Consider the following 19568-nt stretch of genomic DNA (forward strand, 5'->3'; position numbering starts at 1 on the left):
CTGGGTTCGATCCTCAGCACCACATAAAAATAAAATAAAGATGTTGTGTCCACCGAAAACTGAAAAAAAAAAAAAATTAAAACTCTCTCTCTCCTAAAAAAAAGATTCAAAAAAGTCAATTATATTGAGTGGGACAATGTAGACTTGACAAGGGATATTTAACTGACAAGAGGAGTACAACACAGAGTCATGCATATATAGAAGCCTCATATATGACATATATGATAAAGCTTGTACTGCAGACTAGCTGAAAAAGATAGAATCACTTCCATATTAAAAATAATAATAATGAATCTCTACCTTACATAATTTACTATTAGCTCAAGAACTTAAATCCAACAAGGAAAACTTTCAAAACAATACAAAACAATATAGAAATTTGAAACTTGACATGCTTTTGATAAAACAGTTGTTTATCTAAGCCTGTAGAGAATAAAAAGATCAAACACAAACTGCTAAATGATCTTTGCATTACATTAACTAAAAGGACTGATATCCACAATGTGCAAGAATTCATATTTTCTGTCTTTAAGACAAAAAAGAAAACCGTCCAACATAGTAGTAAAAATACAAAAAGTACTTAAAAATACATAATAGCCAATAAACAAATGGAAAAATTTTCAGCCTCATTAATTATCTGATAAATGAGAGTCCAATGAGATAAATCTCTTATTGCCAGATTTGTAACATTTAAATTTGATCAAATCAAGTATGGGCAAGGAAGCAAACAATGAGTGCTCCACAGTTCAATGAAGTATTATCAAATATGGAAAATATTTTGTCATTATCTAGGAAAACCAGATATGGCTATGCCCTAAAAGAGAGTAATTCCACTTCTAACAATCCTGGGGCACTTTAGGACAGCTGTTATCCCTTACTCTTGCCCACTCCGTGACAATGGTGCCCTATGATCACTATGAGAACAAAACATACCTCCATAATTTCTAAATGCTTCTAATGGGGGCAATGCTAAACCCTGATGAAAATTACTATCCCAAAGGATCCCTTATACATGTGCATTCAGGACTTTTTTCTTTTTGTAGTAGTGAGGATTGAACTCAGAGACCTTTTACTACTTAGCTACATACCCAGCCCTTTCTTTGTTTTATTTTGAGACAGAGTCTCACTAAGTTGCCCAGGCTGGAAACTTGTGATCCTTTTGTCTCAGCCTTCTTAGTTGCTAGGATTACATATGTGTACCACCACGCCTGGCCAAGGACATATTCCTATTAGCATTACTCATACTACCAACTGGAAATGATGGCCATCATTTCCTAAAATAGAGTAATAGATAGGCTGTAGAATATGTATACAATGGAACACTATAATATAGCAATGAAAATTAATTGCCAAAATAACAAAAAGTAAGTCTTAAAACATTTCATATGATTCCAATTAAATAAAGTTTGAAATGGACAAAACCAAATGATAATTAATCACAGATACATATATACATGATATAATGGAGTGAATAATTTAAAAATTTCTGGATGGAGACTCCCCCTGGAGAGAAGGGAATGGGTATGCAGTTGAGGAAATATTCACAAAAGACTTCTGTTTCTTAAGATCAGGGATGGATAGACTGGTGTTTACTATTTTTTAAACTGTATATATACTATCATACATATAGTTCACAATTTTTAAAAGTCTAAAAACCTTCTATGTAGTATGTTAACAACAGGCAGTAGCAAGAACAAAGATTTATGTTAAAAGCCATAATGTAGTACTTCCCTGCCTAGTATTCCTATCATTTTTATTTAAAGTTGCTTAGGGCCTCACTAAGTTGCTAAGGCTGGCTTTGAAATTGTGATCTTCCTGCCTCAGCCTCCCAAACTGCTGGGATTACAGGCATGTACTCTATAATTTTTGAAAGAGCAATGAAGCTCCTGACATATAGTGCTAGATCTGGAATGCAGCCCTAACATATCTTTTTTAATGCATTTAAGCTCACATTCATCTCATACTGTTTGCTAAAAGGATGAGAACACAGGCAAAAACAAAACAAAAACAATCCCCTCAAACAACAACAACAAAAACAAATGAGTATACATCATCTTGCATAGTTGGGCAAAACAGTATATATGTATAGTAATTGTATTTATAAAATGTATTCTCATTCCTTATAATAATTTCACCAAATGCTTACTATCTGACAGGCTCTGGGAGTAAAAAGAGAAAACAAAGTTCTTAGAACTTACTAACCAGAGATAGGCAGGTGGGGATGGAATAGGGGGATTAAGAATAAACCTATTCTGATCAGAGCAATCAGCACTGCAACAGATTTAAGAAAAATAAGGAGGTTGTCAGTTCAAGATAAGGCACAAGAAGATTTCATTAAAAAGCTACATCTTGTAGAGTTGTAAGAAATTTCATGGGAAGATTTGGGTAGAAAAGAAATTCCAGAAAAAAGGGACCAACATAACAACAGGACAAAAGCAAGGAAATTAAGACACTGTCAATTTGAAATATATAGGGTAGGTCAAGTATGCCTAACTGGAGAGTTTGTTTGATCCTATAGATAAATCCATGGAAAGGTTGCAAGGAGCAGATTCAGTTTTAAAAAAACTGCTTTGACAACAAGGTAAACAATGGACTGCATAGGACAAAAAATAGTTGTGATAATTCAGAGAAGAGATGGACAAAATTCATAATTATTTGAGAAAGACAGTGACAAAATGAATACAGTAAATAAGAAAGCAGGAAGAATGTCAGAAAAACTAAGACACATGGTTAACAAGAGAAACAGAAATTAGAGGAAGATGTTACAAAAGTAAAAGAGTTTTCAAGAAGAGAAGGGTCAAAAACATGAAATCTAATAAAAAGCACAAGAATACAATGAGTAATCAATCATTGGATGTGGCAGTTAGAGGTCTTTGGTTACCTGTGCTGGCAGTTTCATTGAAGTGGTGGGACAGAAGTATAGTTCTTCCTAGACTGGTTGAAAGATGGTTATACTTTTAAATGGAAGACTTAAACATCTGGGCTGTAGTGGAAATATGGTTAAGAGAAGGGATAACTGATGAAGAAAGTCTGATGAACAAAGTCTGGAATAGATAAGAAGGGATGGAGAGGATCAAACAAGCAGTGAAACTATATAGAACAAGAGTAGAAAACTTTGATAGTGTGAGAGAGAGGCATTCAGGCATAAGACTGTTCATTCAACAAACATTTATTGACTATCTGCTATCAGATACTACACGAAGCGCTGGGGGCTATAAGATGAATAACTTATGAATAACTGAGTTCCTGTGAGTTCAAAGAGCACATATTTTAGTGGACAAAATAAACTAAATGTAATATGATGTTTTACACACAAACACACTTAAGATGAAATGGGCAGAATTTAGGGGAACAGCTCTAATGCAAGGCAGCATCTGCATGTTATTTTCTCCATGAAATAATCTGCCAAGTATTCTAGGGGGACAGGGCTTTCAGGCAAGGTGAAGAAAGGGATAATTGTTCAAAAGAGTTGTCTGGATAATAAAACAATAGCCACTGGTATTCAAGATCCACTGTCCCTGTATTCTTCAGAACAATCCTATTCTTTTCATTTTACCAAAGAAAAAACTGAGAAGTTAAAATTTGAGAGGCATTAAATATTTCCCTGATATTGGAAGCTGTTTTTGGTAGTAACAAAAATCTGCATAATGTTGTCATTTTTCTCCTGCAATGCCTCTCAAGAATGCAACTGATTCAGCATATTGGATTTACATGCCTATGGGATGTGTATGGGAAGAGGAAATGGGAAGTTGAAGAAATGGGGAAGAAAGCAATTTGAGAAATTATTCACTGAATCTATGGCTTGAAGAAATAAAGGCAAGGCAGATTTGGAGGAAAATGAAGGAATCAAGGAACTTTGAGAATATTTAGCAGTAGAAAGAATAGTAAAACATCAAGCTGAAGTAGAGTAAGATTTTAAAAATTTTATTAATGAAAGAGTTAGTGCTGACAAGAACCAGAATGGGCCATGAAACTGAGTTCAAGGGAGTGGCAATCATTCAATTAGATGAGGTCACACATTTAGCATATGATAAGATTGAACAAACTCTACTGTCTCCAATTTCAAAGTTATTTTTACTACTTCAAAGCTGCCTATATCTCATAATCCTTTAACCATCAACATTAAACTATTTTCACAACCATAAAATTTCTTGCCTTATTCAATGGAACATGTATACCAATTTAGCCTTTTCTTAATGTTATTTTAAGTTATCATTATCATCATCATATTGAGGTATATGAGTATTTTTTTAGTTGGGTATTTTTCCACCTCTTCTTTGAGACAGCTTTCAATTTCCCCTGTTGTCAGTATACCTGCTACTACTTTCTAATTTGCTATAACATAAAAGAAGCAAAACGTTTCCAAGGAAAACCGGGTAACAAAACCAGAAAGTTTAATTTTACATATATCAACTAAGTGTAGTTTTATTTCTTTTCTATGTATTAAAGGCTGGGGATTTTGGCAGTGGGTTTATATCTCTGACTAAAGGAGATGTCCCCAATTATTTAAAACATTGGTTAACTGAGGTTTTTGATATTACTGTATTTCCAAAACCCTCTAATTGGCATTGATATTTACTATCCCCTAAATCATTATATAAAAATTTTTTTCTTAATATGAAGTACTACTCATTCTTTTATAGATTTGTAGAGAAATTATAAGAACTTCTAATGATCATACCTCTTTTTTGGCTTCTTTTTTAGGATCGTAATCACTATCATTCCCATCCATTGGGTGTGTTTCTTCCACATCATCATCACTGAAATAAACAAAGATTAGGACATTTAATTCTTTTTTTTCCCTTTTATTCCAGTGCTCTTATCAAGCTGCAATCTATCACTTAATAATTTTACTAAATATTCTTCAATAGAATGAGACTTCTTGTTGGGAAGATGAGTTCATACTTTAATTCCTTCAGTTTTTAGAAACATTAATCCTTTGAAGCTTACAGAATAATTTTAGCAACATTTATAGTTAAAAAACCAAAGGTTCAATAGGAAAGAAAATACATATAGTTTGATACAATACTTACAATTTCAGCTGGCTAGAGAGTAAAAACAGACAAAAACCAGGAAACAAAATGATTTTATACTACCACTAAGTTACAGTCATAATAATGAAGTCTTCAGTTACTCAAGTAATTGTTAAAAGGACATCATCCTCAAAATATATTCTTAATATATGTATTGAGTATATCAATACCGAAAGGGAGTTTAGCGTGGTTCCACATGCCTGTAATTTCTGCGACTTGGGGAGGTTAAGGCAGGAGGATCACAAGTTTGAGGCCAGTCTCAGCAATTTAGTGGGTCCCTAAAGCAACTTAGTGAAACCCTCAAAATAAAAAGTTAAAAAAAAAAAAAAATGGATAAGAATGTACCCAGTATCAAAACCAAAAACTAAAAGGAAACATTGGTAATTATACTTAAAAGAGTTCAACGGAGTTCTTACTATTAAGACTCCTGACCACTTGGCTTTTCCTATCAGAGCAGAAACATGAATGTAAGGATAGGAGACACTTAAAATCTGTTGTGCTAATTTTTTGCCTTAAAAACAGAGAGCATTAAACCTACCTGTCACCCTGATTATGTCTATTGGCTAGTTTACGAGCCTGACGATCCATCAAACTTGTCCTAGAACGGGTTTTTTTCCAAGAATAGTAATATTTTACGAGGCTTGCAATTGTCTTATCTGGAAGCTTAAAGAAAACAAAACAAAGAATGTTGATATTGCAAGTTTAATCCACGAAATTTGATTAACAAGATGAGTATCACTGATATTGTTCTTTGATAATAAATTCACAAATGAAAAATACTTCATAGGTATCTTTATAAATTATAAGAGTTAAAAAGTATTGTTCAAATCATGGTACCGTACCACACTAATGTCACTGACATTTCTGAATATTAAAGTTTGTTCTGGGTTGGGGGAGGTGGATGGAAGAATGTCACAAATTAACTTAGAATGTCCCCAGAAGTTGCAGCATAGCCATATTAGTATTCAGTATTAACTTTAAACATATAATAGTATATCATCTAAGACCCACTCAATTCTTTATCATTTCTATAAATTGAAATTTTAATATAATTAAAGTAACATAAAAGTCAAAAATAAGTGAATAGCTCAGTGGTTTTTAGTATATTCACTAAGTTGTACTTTACCGCTATCTAATTCCATAACATTTTCTAACCTCAAAAAGAAATCCTATACCCATTAGGAGCCATTCCTTATTCTTTCCTCCCTGGTAACCACGAGTCTACTTCCTGTCTCTATGGATTTGCCTATTCTAAACATTTTCATATAAAGGGACTCATACAGCATATGGTCTTTTGAGTCTGGCTTCCTTTCATTTAGCAAAATGTTTTTAAGAGCTAGCTCCAGCCAGCCATGGTGGTGCATGTCTGGAATCCCAGCAGATTGGGAAGCTGAAGCAGGAGGATTTCAAGTTCAAAGCCACCCTCAGCAAAAGTGAGGGACTAAGCAACTCAGTGAGACCCTGTCTCTAAATAAAAAAATACAAATAGGGCTGGGATGTGGCTTTAGTACCCTGAGTTCAGTTCCCGTTACTAAATAAATAAATAAATAAAATAAAGAAATAAGAAGAGCTAGTTCAGTTCTTAATACTGAACTTTTTGAATCACTTGGTTTTAAATCCAGGTCTTAAGATGGTAAATAATGCAGACTTTAGTCATGGAATAAAGTCTCTGAGTATCAAAGTTAAATATCATACACTCAAATGTTATACTGGCAAGCAAGGATCACTCAAACTTCCCAACAAAAATGTTCTCTTCAGTTATGGAAGATGTCTAGAAATATTTACAAATATCATCTAATTTTTATTCACTTTGGCTAAATTAGTTTAATCAGTAACTTCTCAGACATTGATACATTAAAAATTTAAGAACTAATTCTAATGTCATAAAATGAACATTTAAAAATAAAGTTGAAATTATGATTTTTTCCTGAGAACAAACATACTTCTATCACCACATAAAATTTAAGTCAAAACAAAAACTAATTTACTAAATAGAAACAGCACACAACTGTCAAGCATGAATGGTTTAGAAAATAGTACGATATGGAAATATACCTATTTTTAAATAATTTAAAATTAAAAGTTGGAAATTTTTTTTATATTCACTAATTAGGAAGTATTCAATAGTAGCATAAGATGTCATTCAGGTATGAATTGCAGAAAGACCAAAATCACCATACCATTTGCTGAATCCTGTGAAAGCTCTTCCCATGAAAACTAAAGGCTTGTTCAAATAGGACTTTATCTTCAACTGTCCACTCATCCGGAAAGGGAGTGAAATTAGGGAGATCAGCAAGGGACTTCTCAATGTTATGTTTATGCCAAAACAACATGCCAAGTGCCTTTGAAGAGAAATCATTCCTCTTTGGTTTTAATGGACTTATGTTCTATCACATTTAAAAAAGTTAAACACAAATTAGATAAAAATATTAAGCCTATGACTTCAACTGAAGATATAGTCATAGTTTAGGGCTTTTAATCAGAGGTACCCAGGTAGCATACCTTGTTTTGTTTATTTCTTGTAAATCAGAGCCCCAGAACAGCAAATGTTCATACATCCCATATTTGCTGCATCATCTAAAAAATTATTTTCTTTTAAATCAGTGTGTCAGAACAATGAATATTCATACATACCATATTTGCTGCACAATCTAAGAAAAAGAGTGAGCTGAGGATAACTTTAATTTCTAAAGCAGATTTATAGGCTTATACCATGGTTTTTACACCACCACACTTATTAATTTGTCAATGTGTAGAAAAAAAATATACTAAAAGGAAAATATCAAGTATATCAATACTTGAATGAAACTATTGATTTTAACACAAAATCAGAAATGTTCAGTTGGGATTTAGTAGAGAAATACTTAGAAGTATAGACAGGCTAAATACTTCCAAGAATTGAACTTCCCCTGCAATTTTCACAAATATTTTATTACATATTTTTTAAAGTTATATTATTATCATAATATATACATATAGAATTATTAGAAGGCATATAAGTAACTTCAATTCTTAGTCACTAAGTCATAAGCCTGAAATGGCCAATTTCTAAAATTTCTATAACTTTCCACTCTATTGTTAAGTAGTAGGCCAACTCTTTTAGGGGATAAATCTTTGAAGACTTTAAAAAGAGATACAGCATAAAAAAGTTAAATAAGGGGCTGGTAAAATAGCTTAGTTGGTAGAGTGCTTGCCTTGCATGCATAAGGCCCTGGGTTCAATCCCCAGCACCACAAAAAAAAAAAAAAAAAAAAAAAAAAAAGTTAAATAAGAAGCTTAGATATACAGATAAACACCTCAATAAAATAATATTAATTTACCATGCCAGACTATAGTTAGTCCTCGATAACCCAGGTTATAAATGCTTTACCTTTCTCACTTCTCTAAAAACAAATCTACCCAAATTTTCTCTAAAACAAATCTACCTAATATTTTCTCTAAAACAAAATTTTACTGTTGATTCTGATAAAAGATGAAATGCTACTTAGTTGAAATGAGATTTAAGAATCTATTTCCAAGCAGAGTACAACGGTGCATGCCTATAGTCCCAGTTACTAAGGAGGCCAAGGAAGGAAGACTGCTTGAGCTGAGGAGTTTTAGACCAGCCTGGTCAACATAATAAGAACCTACATCTTAAAAAAAATAAAAATAAAAATAAAAAAATTCTCTATACCTGTTCGACATTGTAGCCATGTTTTTCCTTTGCAATTGCAATATATTCATCCACTGTAATGAAACAATGTTAGATAATTATTTTCATTTACTTAATATGCCCAGGTATATTATTTTTTTTAAACATGACAAAATACTTTATTTCTTCTGGGGCAAAAAGTAGCCAAATCCATCTTCCACAAAATGTTACAAAAATAGACTTATATAAACAGGATCAGAGGTTTGCCTGGTTTAAAATTTTATTTAGTATGCCATCTCTTTGACCATATATCATATACTTATTAAATTTAACGGAATCAGTACAATTATTTTTATATGCAGAAAAATACCAATCTGTGAGTAGACAACAGAATCTAATTACAATGTAAAATGCTAAGACAAATTCTGGATTTTCTATTACTCTTCATTTGAGAAACTTAGCTATTTAAAACCCTTTCTCATGTTTTAGAGTTGGCTCAAAGCCATTACTATTCCATTTCTGATTGTTGTATAAAGGATGATTTACCTATGATTTTGCCAGTTCTATAGAATAATAACAAATTTAAGTATGCTTCAGTATTTCTGAAATTTTCTTCAGTTTTCCCTGCTTGTTATATAAAGAGAATCTGAATATTTCATTTTCATTCATCCTTCATATGTAATTAAGTTAACAAATTCTTCACTTAAGCAGTTTTAATGATGATACTGGCTATTTCAAGGCCTCACTGCTAAGAAATATACCAAATTCAGGACTTGGTTTTATGTGAAGTCCAAACCATCACTTCTTCTTGACCCTTTATACTTCCTTAAACATACTTCTCAGAAGCAGTGGTTAAGAATTTCGGGCCTGAAATAACTAGTCTACCTAGGCTTGATTTTCTGATTACTGAGTTTTCTGACTTGGTCAAATAACTTGACCTTGTTTACCTCAAGTCCCCACCCCCCCAAACTGGTGACAAAAATAGTGCCTTCCTCTTACAATTAAATGAGTTAATATATGGGAAGTGCTTAGAGCAGCATTTGGTACATCATTTTAAGTATTTAAGAATCTGCTACTAATATTGGTCAGTACAGTTTAATATTGTGCTATATAACAATATGCCGTTATAACAGTAACTATTTTTTATGGATGCTATTATTAGCTCCCCCAGTATAAATTTTTGGTGCAAAAAAAATCCAAATATTACATTTTGCTTAGAATCCACAGCATTTAAATACATTACATCTAAATATATGCTGATTAAATTTAATTAAAGTATTTTATAGTCCTATAGATAGAAAACTAACCAATACCAACCAACCAGTGGTTCTCAACCCTGGCTATGTATTAGAATCAGTGTGGAAGCTTTTAAAAAGTAAGATGCCCAGGCTTCACCTGTGAATATTTAGATTTAATTGGTTTAAGAGGAATGCTAGACATCAGTACTCTTAAAAGAAAGTTTCCGAAATAATTCCAATGTACATCCAGGATTTAAGATCACTGCCCTAGACCTTTACTGGATATTCTAAATGGACACCACACTACTAAGGTCATGCTAGCTTTCTGGATTTTGTTTTCCACTTTTCTAAGAAGTACACCACTGTATAAAACAAGGATAAAACAGCAAAATGCAATGACACCCTGATGTTTTTTGTGAATGAAAACCTTTGCCTTTAATGAGAATTAAACCTAGGAAACCCAATCTTTCAAATTCTGAGTACACAACTCCAGACCAAATGAACAATTTCATGTTTTCAATTAAGAATGCCACAAAAGAACATATTCCTAGATTACCAGCTAGACCTTTAGCTGGTATTCTAGAGTTCTTAAATAGGAAGAATTATCAGGTATGCAAAAGTACACTCAGTTTTCAATTTTTATTTTTCTTATTGCATCAATAAGCATGATTAGACTTACTATGCACATGATACATAGGACATCATTAATTTTCTTGAGACTAAAAGCATGATACATCTTTATGATGTTAGTAAATATTTTAAAAAGACAAGCTATTTTATAACTTCTAGAATGTCTGTTCAGTGTTGCTGTTGCTGTTGTTATTTAATAAGTTCAATGATAACTGAATGGAGGGACGGGATCTTAGTGTTGTTACCTGCACGTTTCCTATATCTGATGTGCCGCAAAGGATCAGGTCCGCTACATCACATTGAAGTCTAAAGCCACACCATGATTCAAGAAGTGCATGGTCAATGATCCAGAAGGTCTCCGTCCAGAAATGGAGAGCACAAAGATGACCTGATGGCTGCTGAAGTCAGTTCTTTCCCCTTTCCTCTTTAAAATGGTAATGATAGTGGGCTCTTTGAAGTTTGAAGGCATTTCTTTACAGCTCCATATACTGAGGAAAAGCCTGTGCAGAGGTCTATATAGTAACTCCCTCCCCTGCTTGAGGATTTAAGCAGCAATGCCATCAGATCCTAGGTTTTTCATTCTTCATGGGCCTGACACAACTTGAAATGATCAACCCACTATCTTTCAAAAGGAAAAACATTCTAATATAACAACCTCCATTAAAAAAAAAAAAAAAAACAAACAACAAAATTGTTTTCTTATAAGAATCTAAAAGACTCAAAAACAAACATAAGTTGCATTTTGAACTGGCTGATAGATCCCTGTTAACCTTAATGTTCAATCTCAGAAAACTTACATTTGGCATCTGGGATACTGTGATATGGAGACCATACAAGCATCCCTCCATTGTCTTTATCTGTGTACTTTGTAGCACCTGGGGAAAAAATTAATTACTTTGAATATTATGCAATTTATTTACATTGAAAGTAAGTGTAACATTACCTGCAAAGGTGGACAAAGAAAGTATAGGAAAACAAAGAGAAGAAAAATACATTTAAAGACAGTAATATCCATTTATGATAACATAGGAAATTTTGCAAATTCTGTTGCTTAGCCAACTTAAATTAAAAAGACTTTCTGAAGTAGATTACATATTCCTATTTCCTAACAGAATCTGATTCAACCTTCTACATATTACTACATATATTAGGAATCATCACTAAGAATTCTGAATTTTTAAAGTAGAGAGAATACCTCAAGTATTGTTTTGCCCCACTCTAAATCAACCAAGATTGCTGTAATTTTTTAAATAGTAGTGTCTGCTTTTGTCAGACTCTCATGTAAAAATATAAATGCAAGCTGGGCATGGTGGCACACACCAGTAATCCCAGTGGCTCAAGAACTGAGTCAGGAGGATCATGAGTTCAAAGCCAACCTCAGCAAAAGTAAGGCCCTAAGAATAAGAAACTCAATGAGACCCTGTCTCTAAATTAAATACAAAAGAGGACTGGGGAGGAGGCTCAGTGTTCAAGTGCCCCTGAGTTCAATCCCTGGTACCAATAAATAAATAAATATACCTACATATACAAATGCAAAATATTCAACCCATTCAATGGAAATAAAACAGAAATTCTATCTATGTTGGTCAGAAGCCTTGACTTAATAAAATCTAATCCAGCGATGTCCTAAACTTGAATCCTTTAACATGGAACTGATTCTTTTTGCATAATGTATTTTAACAATAACATCAGTTAAATCATATATAATAGAAAATGAAATACATTGTCTCAAGTCTTAATAGCATATCATGCTTAACAATTAAATACATTTCTTGCAACTCACTCTTACATAAAGTGTAAATTATATCTCATTAAACAAAAGTTGAACTTTTAAAGAAAAAATTTCCCATGAACAATATCAATCATGTTTTCCCCCAAATTCCTAGTATTGTAATGAAGGGCTTGACCTGATAGAAACTGGCATCTAAACTGTGGGGACTAATAGTTCTTTTGACACAGGGGTTAAAAGGGGTACGAGTAGAGGGCAATTCTGTCTGATAGCAGAAAATGCCTAATCAGGCATTTTAGAATGTTTCCCTGACCCTGGACTCTAACATTTTCAATTGTATGTGGGTCAACTAGGTCCAAGAGAGAACTGATGTTTACACAAGTGGATCAGAGTCAGACTCCCAGCATTTGAATCCTAGCTCTGACACTTGGTAGTTGTGTCTCCTTGGGTACATCCACATAATCAGTCTGAGCCTCAGTTTTCCTCATCTCTAAAAATAGCAATGTTGAGTACTTACCTACTTCATAGAGTTGTTCAAAAACTGAATTAATGTAAGTGCTAGACACATGATAAGCATTATAGAAGACTTAATATTACTGGCATGTTTACTTAAGATAGTTTTTACTTAACTTCCCTTCTTTAACCTGGAAAGGCTTCTTCTCATCAACCATTACCTAAAATAAATAAGTAAAACCTCATGGGGACATAACTCAAATGGCCCATCCTTTGAAAATAAGACTGATAACTGAAATGACCTTTTTTGTTTTTCTAACATCTCATCTTATTCTTCCTACTATAAAAGATAGAGTAACTTGTCCTATTAAAATAATTATGTTTTAGAAAACTTTGCATCCAATAAAGCTTTACCCATTCTAGTATAAAAACTACACTAAACAAATATTTAAAGGATATAAATAAGCTTAATGCTTAATTTAACTGTAAAAATATTTAAAAGCATACCCAAATACTATCTTCCCATTCAGAAATAGTGAGAATCAAACCTGATTCACCAACAACGTAATCAAGCCTTAGAAGTATATTATCTTCTGAATATATTAAAAGCAAACCAAAACCTATATTGAAAGCTACCATAATTTTAAGACTATGTAGTGCCATGTCAGTTCTGAAAATAGACTGTTAAAGCAGTATTTAAATAAAACATTTAAAAGCTTAATTTTTTGAAGTCACTTGGATCTCTTTTAAACACAGTTGGTAATTTATGAGGCTACTGGGAACAATCAACTAAGAAACTATAATACAATTTGACAGGCTAAGACTTCTTATCAACAGCAAATTTCAAAATATGTAAAAAAAATCTAAGTTTTTAGATTTCCTTTAAGGCATTAAAATTAAGGACTGTGATGGAAATCATGGAACAGACACACTAAATAATCAACTTAAAAAATGAAGAGTGAGATAGTCTGAATATTTTAAAAATTCTACTATTTATATATAGTAGGCTTTAAATAATACACTTGATATACCAACTTTAAATTGGGGTCAGCAAAGACTCCCAGGGATACATAAGAATAAATAAATTTTAAGGGAATTAATTTTCAGACTTTGAACTTTGTTTTCTTTCCCAAGACAATCTGCCTGACAACTCATCTGTCAATTATGTTACATAACGTAGTCCCCCCTTATCTGAGGTTTCACTTCCCATGGTAACTGTGATCCAAAAATACTAAGAAAATTTTCAGAAATACACAATTCATAAGTTTTAAACTGCACACCAACCTGGGCAGCATCATGAAATCTCACCCAGTCCCACTCAGTCCTCCCTGGGATGTAATCACTCCACTTTGTCCCACATATCTATGCTGTACGTACTACCACTTGGCAGCTGTCCTGGTTATCGGATTAACTGTAGTAGTACTGCAGTCCTTGTATTCAAGTAACTCTTATTTTACTTAACAATGTCCCCAAAGTGCAAGAATAGCAATAGTGACAATTCAAATATGCCAAAGGAAAGTCACAAAATACTTTAAGTGAAAGTTGGAAGTTCTTGACTTAATAAGAAAAAAAAAACAAAAACAAACATTTGTTGAGTTTGCTAAGGCCTACCTTAAGTTATTGCATATCCCTGCAGATATTGGGGAATTACTATGTGCTACTTCTAGTTCTGTCATCCCTCTTTAAAAAATGCCCTTCTCTTAAACAAAACAACAACAAAAAATGTCTTCTCCATTCCAAATATTACAAGAACACAACGACCAGAATTTTAAAACTTAAAGGGTTCCAGACAAGGTGTCAACAAAACCCTCCTTTGAGATATAACTACTACAATTTTAATCAGTGATGCAATACTTCAAGTCAGAAGAGCTACTCACGTAGCATCTTATGTTCACAAGAATATATATTATGAAAAAAAGTTGGACATATTGTGAAGTAGAGAAGTTGGGCAGGTGATCAATAAAATACTTCCAAGCATACAAATATATTATGGAAGATAAAATTATGTGGGGAAAATGCATGGAAATGATTTCAAAGACAAAACTTTCAGACTTTAAGGAATCTACCAATATATTTTACAAAAGAGATAAGAAAGATCATATCAATAAAGTGTATTTAATGAATGCATTTAATATACCAATGATTACATTCTTCAATTACTTAAACTCAGTTACAAGTAAGAGATGTCAACTTTAAAATATATGAATCTGTTGCTCCAAAATATGTTTATGGGTATGTAAGCAAAATATTTTGAAAACTCCTATTGTGTATACATTGATTTTCACTTAATCTTGTGATACACTTAACACCTCCCTTTTATGAATAAGAAATTTAAAGCCTAGAAAAGTTAGATAGTTCACCTAAGATCACCATCCTTACTAATGGCATATGATCAGAGCTAAGATTCACTACGGAAAACCAAGATGTCAGTGACCACTAAATAAAAAGAAGAACTAGTAAATGATTGAAAAATAATCAGAAATCTAGTTTGTAAATTTTAAAGACATTATTAGCAATGATCCCTTAAGAAAGAGAAAGTGTCCTTGATCTCCTAACTTTAGTTTTCCAACATAAATCTACATATCAGTTTATCAGTAATTTATCAGTAACTATTTTTTATCATTGATAAATTCAGTGTGGGCTCAATTTCTATCACAACCATCATATCTTTCAATAAAAATACCCTTCACAAATAATCTTCTTATTTTTTCTACATTTTATCTTAATAATTTCAGTACCTAAATAATTTTCTCTGTCAGATGACTTATTAGGGTTATGGGTGAATAATCTTCACAAAGGTGAGCTGAGTGGTTTATGAGATACTCAGAATGGAATGGTAGGAGAAAAGGATAGCGTAGCTACTTCTCAATTTCTGTCATAAGTTAATAAGTATCTCTTCCATTATTATCTTTTCAAAATGCAAATTCTCATCTAATTATTTTGAATTAATATAAAATGAAAACTCTGAAGTATAGTTCCACACTTAGAATAAAACAGAGCAGCAAAAAGTATATTTCCTTACTAAAACAATGTCTGGGCTGGGGTTGTGGCTCAGTGGTGGAGCCTAGCATGTGTGAGGCCCTGGGTTCAATTCTCAGCACCACATATAAATAAAAGTCTGTGGACAACTAAAAAAAAATGTATATATAATACACACACACACTCACATATTAATGTTTAAAAAATGTCTACAAATTGATAATATACAATTAGTTGGCAGAACTGACCTACGGTCAGAACAGAAAAGCCTATCTAAGGCTAAATGGTAATTGTTTTTAATTACATGCTTGGACTGGAGATTATTCTACTTATGTTCAAAATAAGCAAAGTATATTCAATTAAGTTGGTTAGTCCAAATAGTCATCATGTCAAACCACCTAAACAATATTTTGTTTTAATGAATTATTCTTTAAATTTTGAAATTCATTCCATGGTTTATTATTTTTAAAAAACGCTTTACAGTATAAGTTCACTTCAGTATGATGTCTGGTTCTTAAACACAAAACCCCTAATTAACCTGTACAGGAAACAAATGTTTACTCACATTGACCTAATGGGACAAAAAGATATGCTTATTAACTTATGAAATAATTCTGGCTGCTAAGTTCTAATTTGGAAATAACTTTATCATATCAAGAGAAGCACAGTGTACTAATGAAAGTTCCAAGTAAAAAGGTGTAAATATACTGAGAATAGTTTCTCATAATTATGAAATTTAATCTACTGAATAAGAAGAGCCATATGCCCCATCATTTAATCCTGGCAAGAATACCATAAAATAGTTTGGCAAACAGATTCAGGAAGGCCAATGACTTGCTCAGAGCTCAAAAACAAGAGTAGGTAAATTATCCTAAAGCCAAGGTATGCTTTTTCTAAATGTCAAGCTAAACCCTGAGGTACACGGTGATGTTCAAGTGCCATTCACCTACTAGTTACACGAATAGGAAAATTAGTTTCACAAAAATGTTTAAGAATACTTGAAACCCACCAGTACACATACTGATAGCCTTTGCATAAAATAAACTAACAGTCATGTCATTTCGACCCGGATCTTGTGAGCACTCTTCTAACATTGTTTTCACCTACTGGAAAAGAGACTGTCTGGACAATCTTTTAACACTGATTATTTTATTTTATCCTCTTCCCATGGGAGAAAAGCTGCTACCTAAACTGTTCAAATGGTTGGTAAATATAATTTTGCACTGTTCTAACAGGGAGGAAGAAAACGAACACATCCATCCCCCTCTAATAATTAAATAAACATGCTGTACCCTCTAAAAAATTCAAGTAAGCACTATTAACATCTAACATAATTCAAGAGTCAGACACGACGTTGATATGAATGGGCACTGGGCAAAAAATGAACAACTAAGAAAAAAGGGGAGTGGGTTTTTCTAAGCCTGTCTAAAGCCTGAACTGAAGAGAGTCTGGGCGGGGTAGGGAGGAGAAAACGCGCTCCACTCCTGAGAGGCTCCAGCAAGGGCGCCTCCATATGCGGAACTCTCGCCCAATCCCCGAGCAGCCTGAAATCCCGTGACCACGAGGGAGCCTGTTTGGAGAAAAGTAGACTGGGAGCCCGCAAGCTGGGTTGGCAGAGGACGCTGGAACCTGGCTGCTCGGGGAGAAAATGTCTCCTTGGCAGCTGCAGCCACTGTCCTGTGGTCTGACTTCCTAGGGCTGGCTGGAGAGCGAGGTGTGCCGCTGGCGTCTCCCCACTCCCTTCCCCCACCCCTTTTCCTCCGCGGCTTCAACACTCCGCAGAGATGCAGCGGCCAAAGCCACACCACCTAGCCAAAAAGAAAGAAAAGAGACAATCCCGGCTGCAAGGGGGCCGGCAGGGCTTGCCCTTGGCTTGGGCGGGTGACAGGCGCCCAGGCCTTCACAGCCTGTCCTTGCAGAGCTCGGCCAGGGGTTCCCGGGGGCCGGTTAGGTGGCAACTGACATTTGCAGGCTCGTCTACACGTAGCCCGTACGCCCTCTCTCCTCCAGCCCCCGGCTCCGCAGTCCCTGCTTCCCCGGCCTCGGACTCCTCCGACTCCACTCACCCCGAACCCAGCTTCGTGCTGCGGGGGCAGAAAGGCGATGCCATCAGCGGGCAAGTGGTCTCCAAAGGAAACCATGTTAACCTTGCAATGCACACATCTGCCCACACGCCCTGTGTCACTGCCCGGCCAAGCCTGTCAGCCTCTCCGCCAGAGATGCCTTGCCTTGCCCTGCCCAGCCCAACCCAGCCCCACAACCCTCCCAAGCCCCACACCCGGACCCCTACCCCGGCCCCCCAAACCAAGCCCAGAAAAGGGGAGACGAGATTTTCCTTAAGCAAATATATCTACCTGGATCAAATTCAGGGATCCGAGCTTGGTATTCAGCTCCGACTCTCATCCCAACATCTGCAAAGCAATGCCAAAAAATAAAAAAATAAAAAATAAAATAAAAATGAAAAAAGAAGAAAAAAATAAAAATTAAGAGACACTTAATAAAAAAATAAAAATTGCTGGAGGAAGGACAGAAGCGGCGGTGGATGGGAAGATATTAACTCGGGGCAGTCCGGGAGATGGCAGCGGATGGGGGGCGGGGAGCTGGGGGGGGGCGAGGGCGGAGGATTGGTCGAGGGCGGAGGGACGGGGGTCGCGGGGTGCTGCTGCACTGCACCGGGAGTTCGAGGCTACCGCAGCGCCCGGGCTCCGAGGGGAGGGAGGGCGGGAGCGCGGCGAGGGGAGGGGGCTGGGGGAGGGGAGGAGGGAGGAGGGGGGCAGGCGGGCTGGCGGGGAGGAGTTCGAGGCTACCACCGTGCTCGTCGTCGCTGCTGCAGCCGCTCTCGGGCTCCGAGTAGTGCAGCCCGCCGTTGGTGGAGGAGGCGCCGCTGCCGCCGCCCGCCGGGCTTTTGGCGCTGCCGTTGGCCGATCGGTTCTTCCCCAGTAACTCGGGCCCTTTCTCCATCATGCCGGGCATGGTAGAAGAGGGGAGGGGGAAAGGTGTGGGGAAGAGGTAGGCGTCAGGGTGAAGGGGGAGATGGCTTACGAGCGCGGGCGGAGGGGGAGGAGGAGGAGGAGGAGGAGACGGCGGCGGCGGAGGAGGAGGGTGTTAATATGGAGCCGCCATAACCGCCCCGGTCCGGCAGTAGCGCAGTCGCCTCACAACAACCCGCCCCGGCCCCGCCTCTCTCCCCTCCTCCCTCCGCCGCCGCCGCCCGCCCCGCGCAGTCCCGGGCGCCCCTCACGGCCGCGCCGCGCTCTACGCCGCCGCCGGTATCACTCCGCCCCGCAGGGAGGTTCCGGCCGCCAGAGGGGGAGGGGAGCAGAGTGAAGGGGGAGGGGCGGGGAAGCCCCGCTCGCCGCCCGGGCCGGGCCCGGCCACCCCCATCGTGCGCTCGGAAGACCGCCGTAGAGACGCAGCCGCCACTCGGCGTCCTTCCTAGGGGGCGCTCGGGAGCGCGGGCGAGAGGTGCTCGCAAGGGAGCGGGACTCTTTGCCCTCTCAGGGCGGAAGGAACGCGGTCAGCCTGAGAAAGTCCGGCTAGACCCGACCGCCCTAGTCGGGGGGGAGCGGCCTCCGGTCTGGTGTGCAGCCGCAGGTCAGGCGATCCGCCAGACCCCGGCGGGAGCGCGGTACTCCCAAGGTACTGCCGCTGCCGGCTGCTCGGCTCCCGCGGTCCTCCGGCAGCGACAAGCTGGCGGCGCGCGCCTGCCCGTCATGCAGTCGCGAGGTCTAGTGTGGCGGCCTTGAGTCCGCCATGGCCCAGCCAGCAAGTAGTTTCGGCCATAGCGACCTGGAGCTACATATTTTTTTCCCCCTGGATCTCTGAACTGGGGCCCAATACCCGAGGGAGACTGAGGGTGGCAAGATGAGTTTCTC

The 19568-nt window shown here is 36.7% G+C and overlaps 1 protein-coding gene across 8 annotated transcripts in view; it reads right to left on the reverse strand.

Moving 5' to 3' along the window:
* The window catches only part of Rcor3 (REST corepressor 3), a 45143-nt gene extending 26227 nt beyond the window's left edge, over positions 1–18916 (reverse strand). For 2 of the 8 annotated variants that reach the window (XM_026387362.2, XM_026387365.2), the window contains exons 1-7: positions 18504–18916; positions 18048–18104; positions 11330–11407; positions 8707–8759; positions 7214–7375; positions 5572–5696; positions 4682–4760 (exon numbers count right to left, since the gene is read on the reverse strand). In XM_026387362.2, the coding sequence (XP_026243147.1) occupies positions 4682–4760; positions 5572–5696; positions 7214–7375; positions 8707–8759; positions 11330–11407; positions 18048–18104; positions 18504–18666 (717 nt within the window). In that variant the 5' untranslated portion in view covers positions 18667–18916. Of the gene's footprint in view, positions 1–4681; positions 4761–5571; positions 5697–7213; positions 7376–7535; positions 7603–8706; positions 8760–10777; positions 11087–11329; positions 11412–18047; positions 18105–18500 lie in introns of those variants that run through there. The other 6 variants (XM_026387361.2, XM_026387364.1, XM_026387363.1 and 3 more) reach the window with 5 other exon arrangements.
* Positions 18917–19568: the final 652 nt, after the last annotated feature.

The sequence above is a fragment of the Urocitellus parryii genome, chromosome 9 (assembly GCF_045843805.1).
Source record: "Urocitellus parryii isolate mUroPar1 chromosome 9, mUroPar1.hap1, whole genome shotgun sequence".
In the NCBI taxonomy this organism is placed as follows: Eukaryota; Metazoa; Chordata; class Mammalia; order Rodentia; family Sciuridae; genus Urocitellus; species Urocitellus parryii.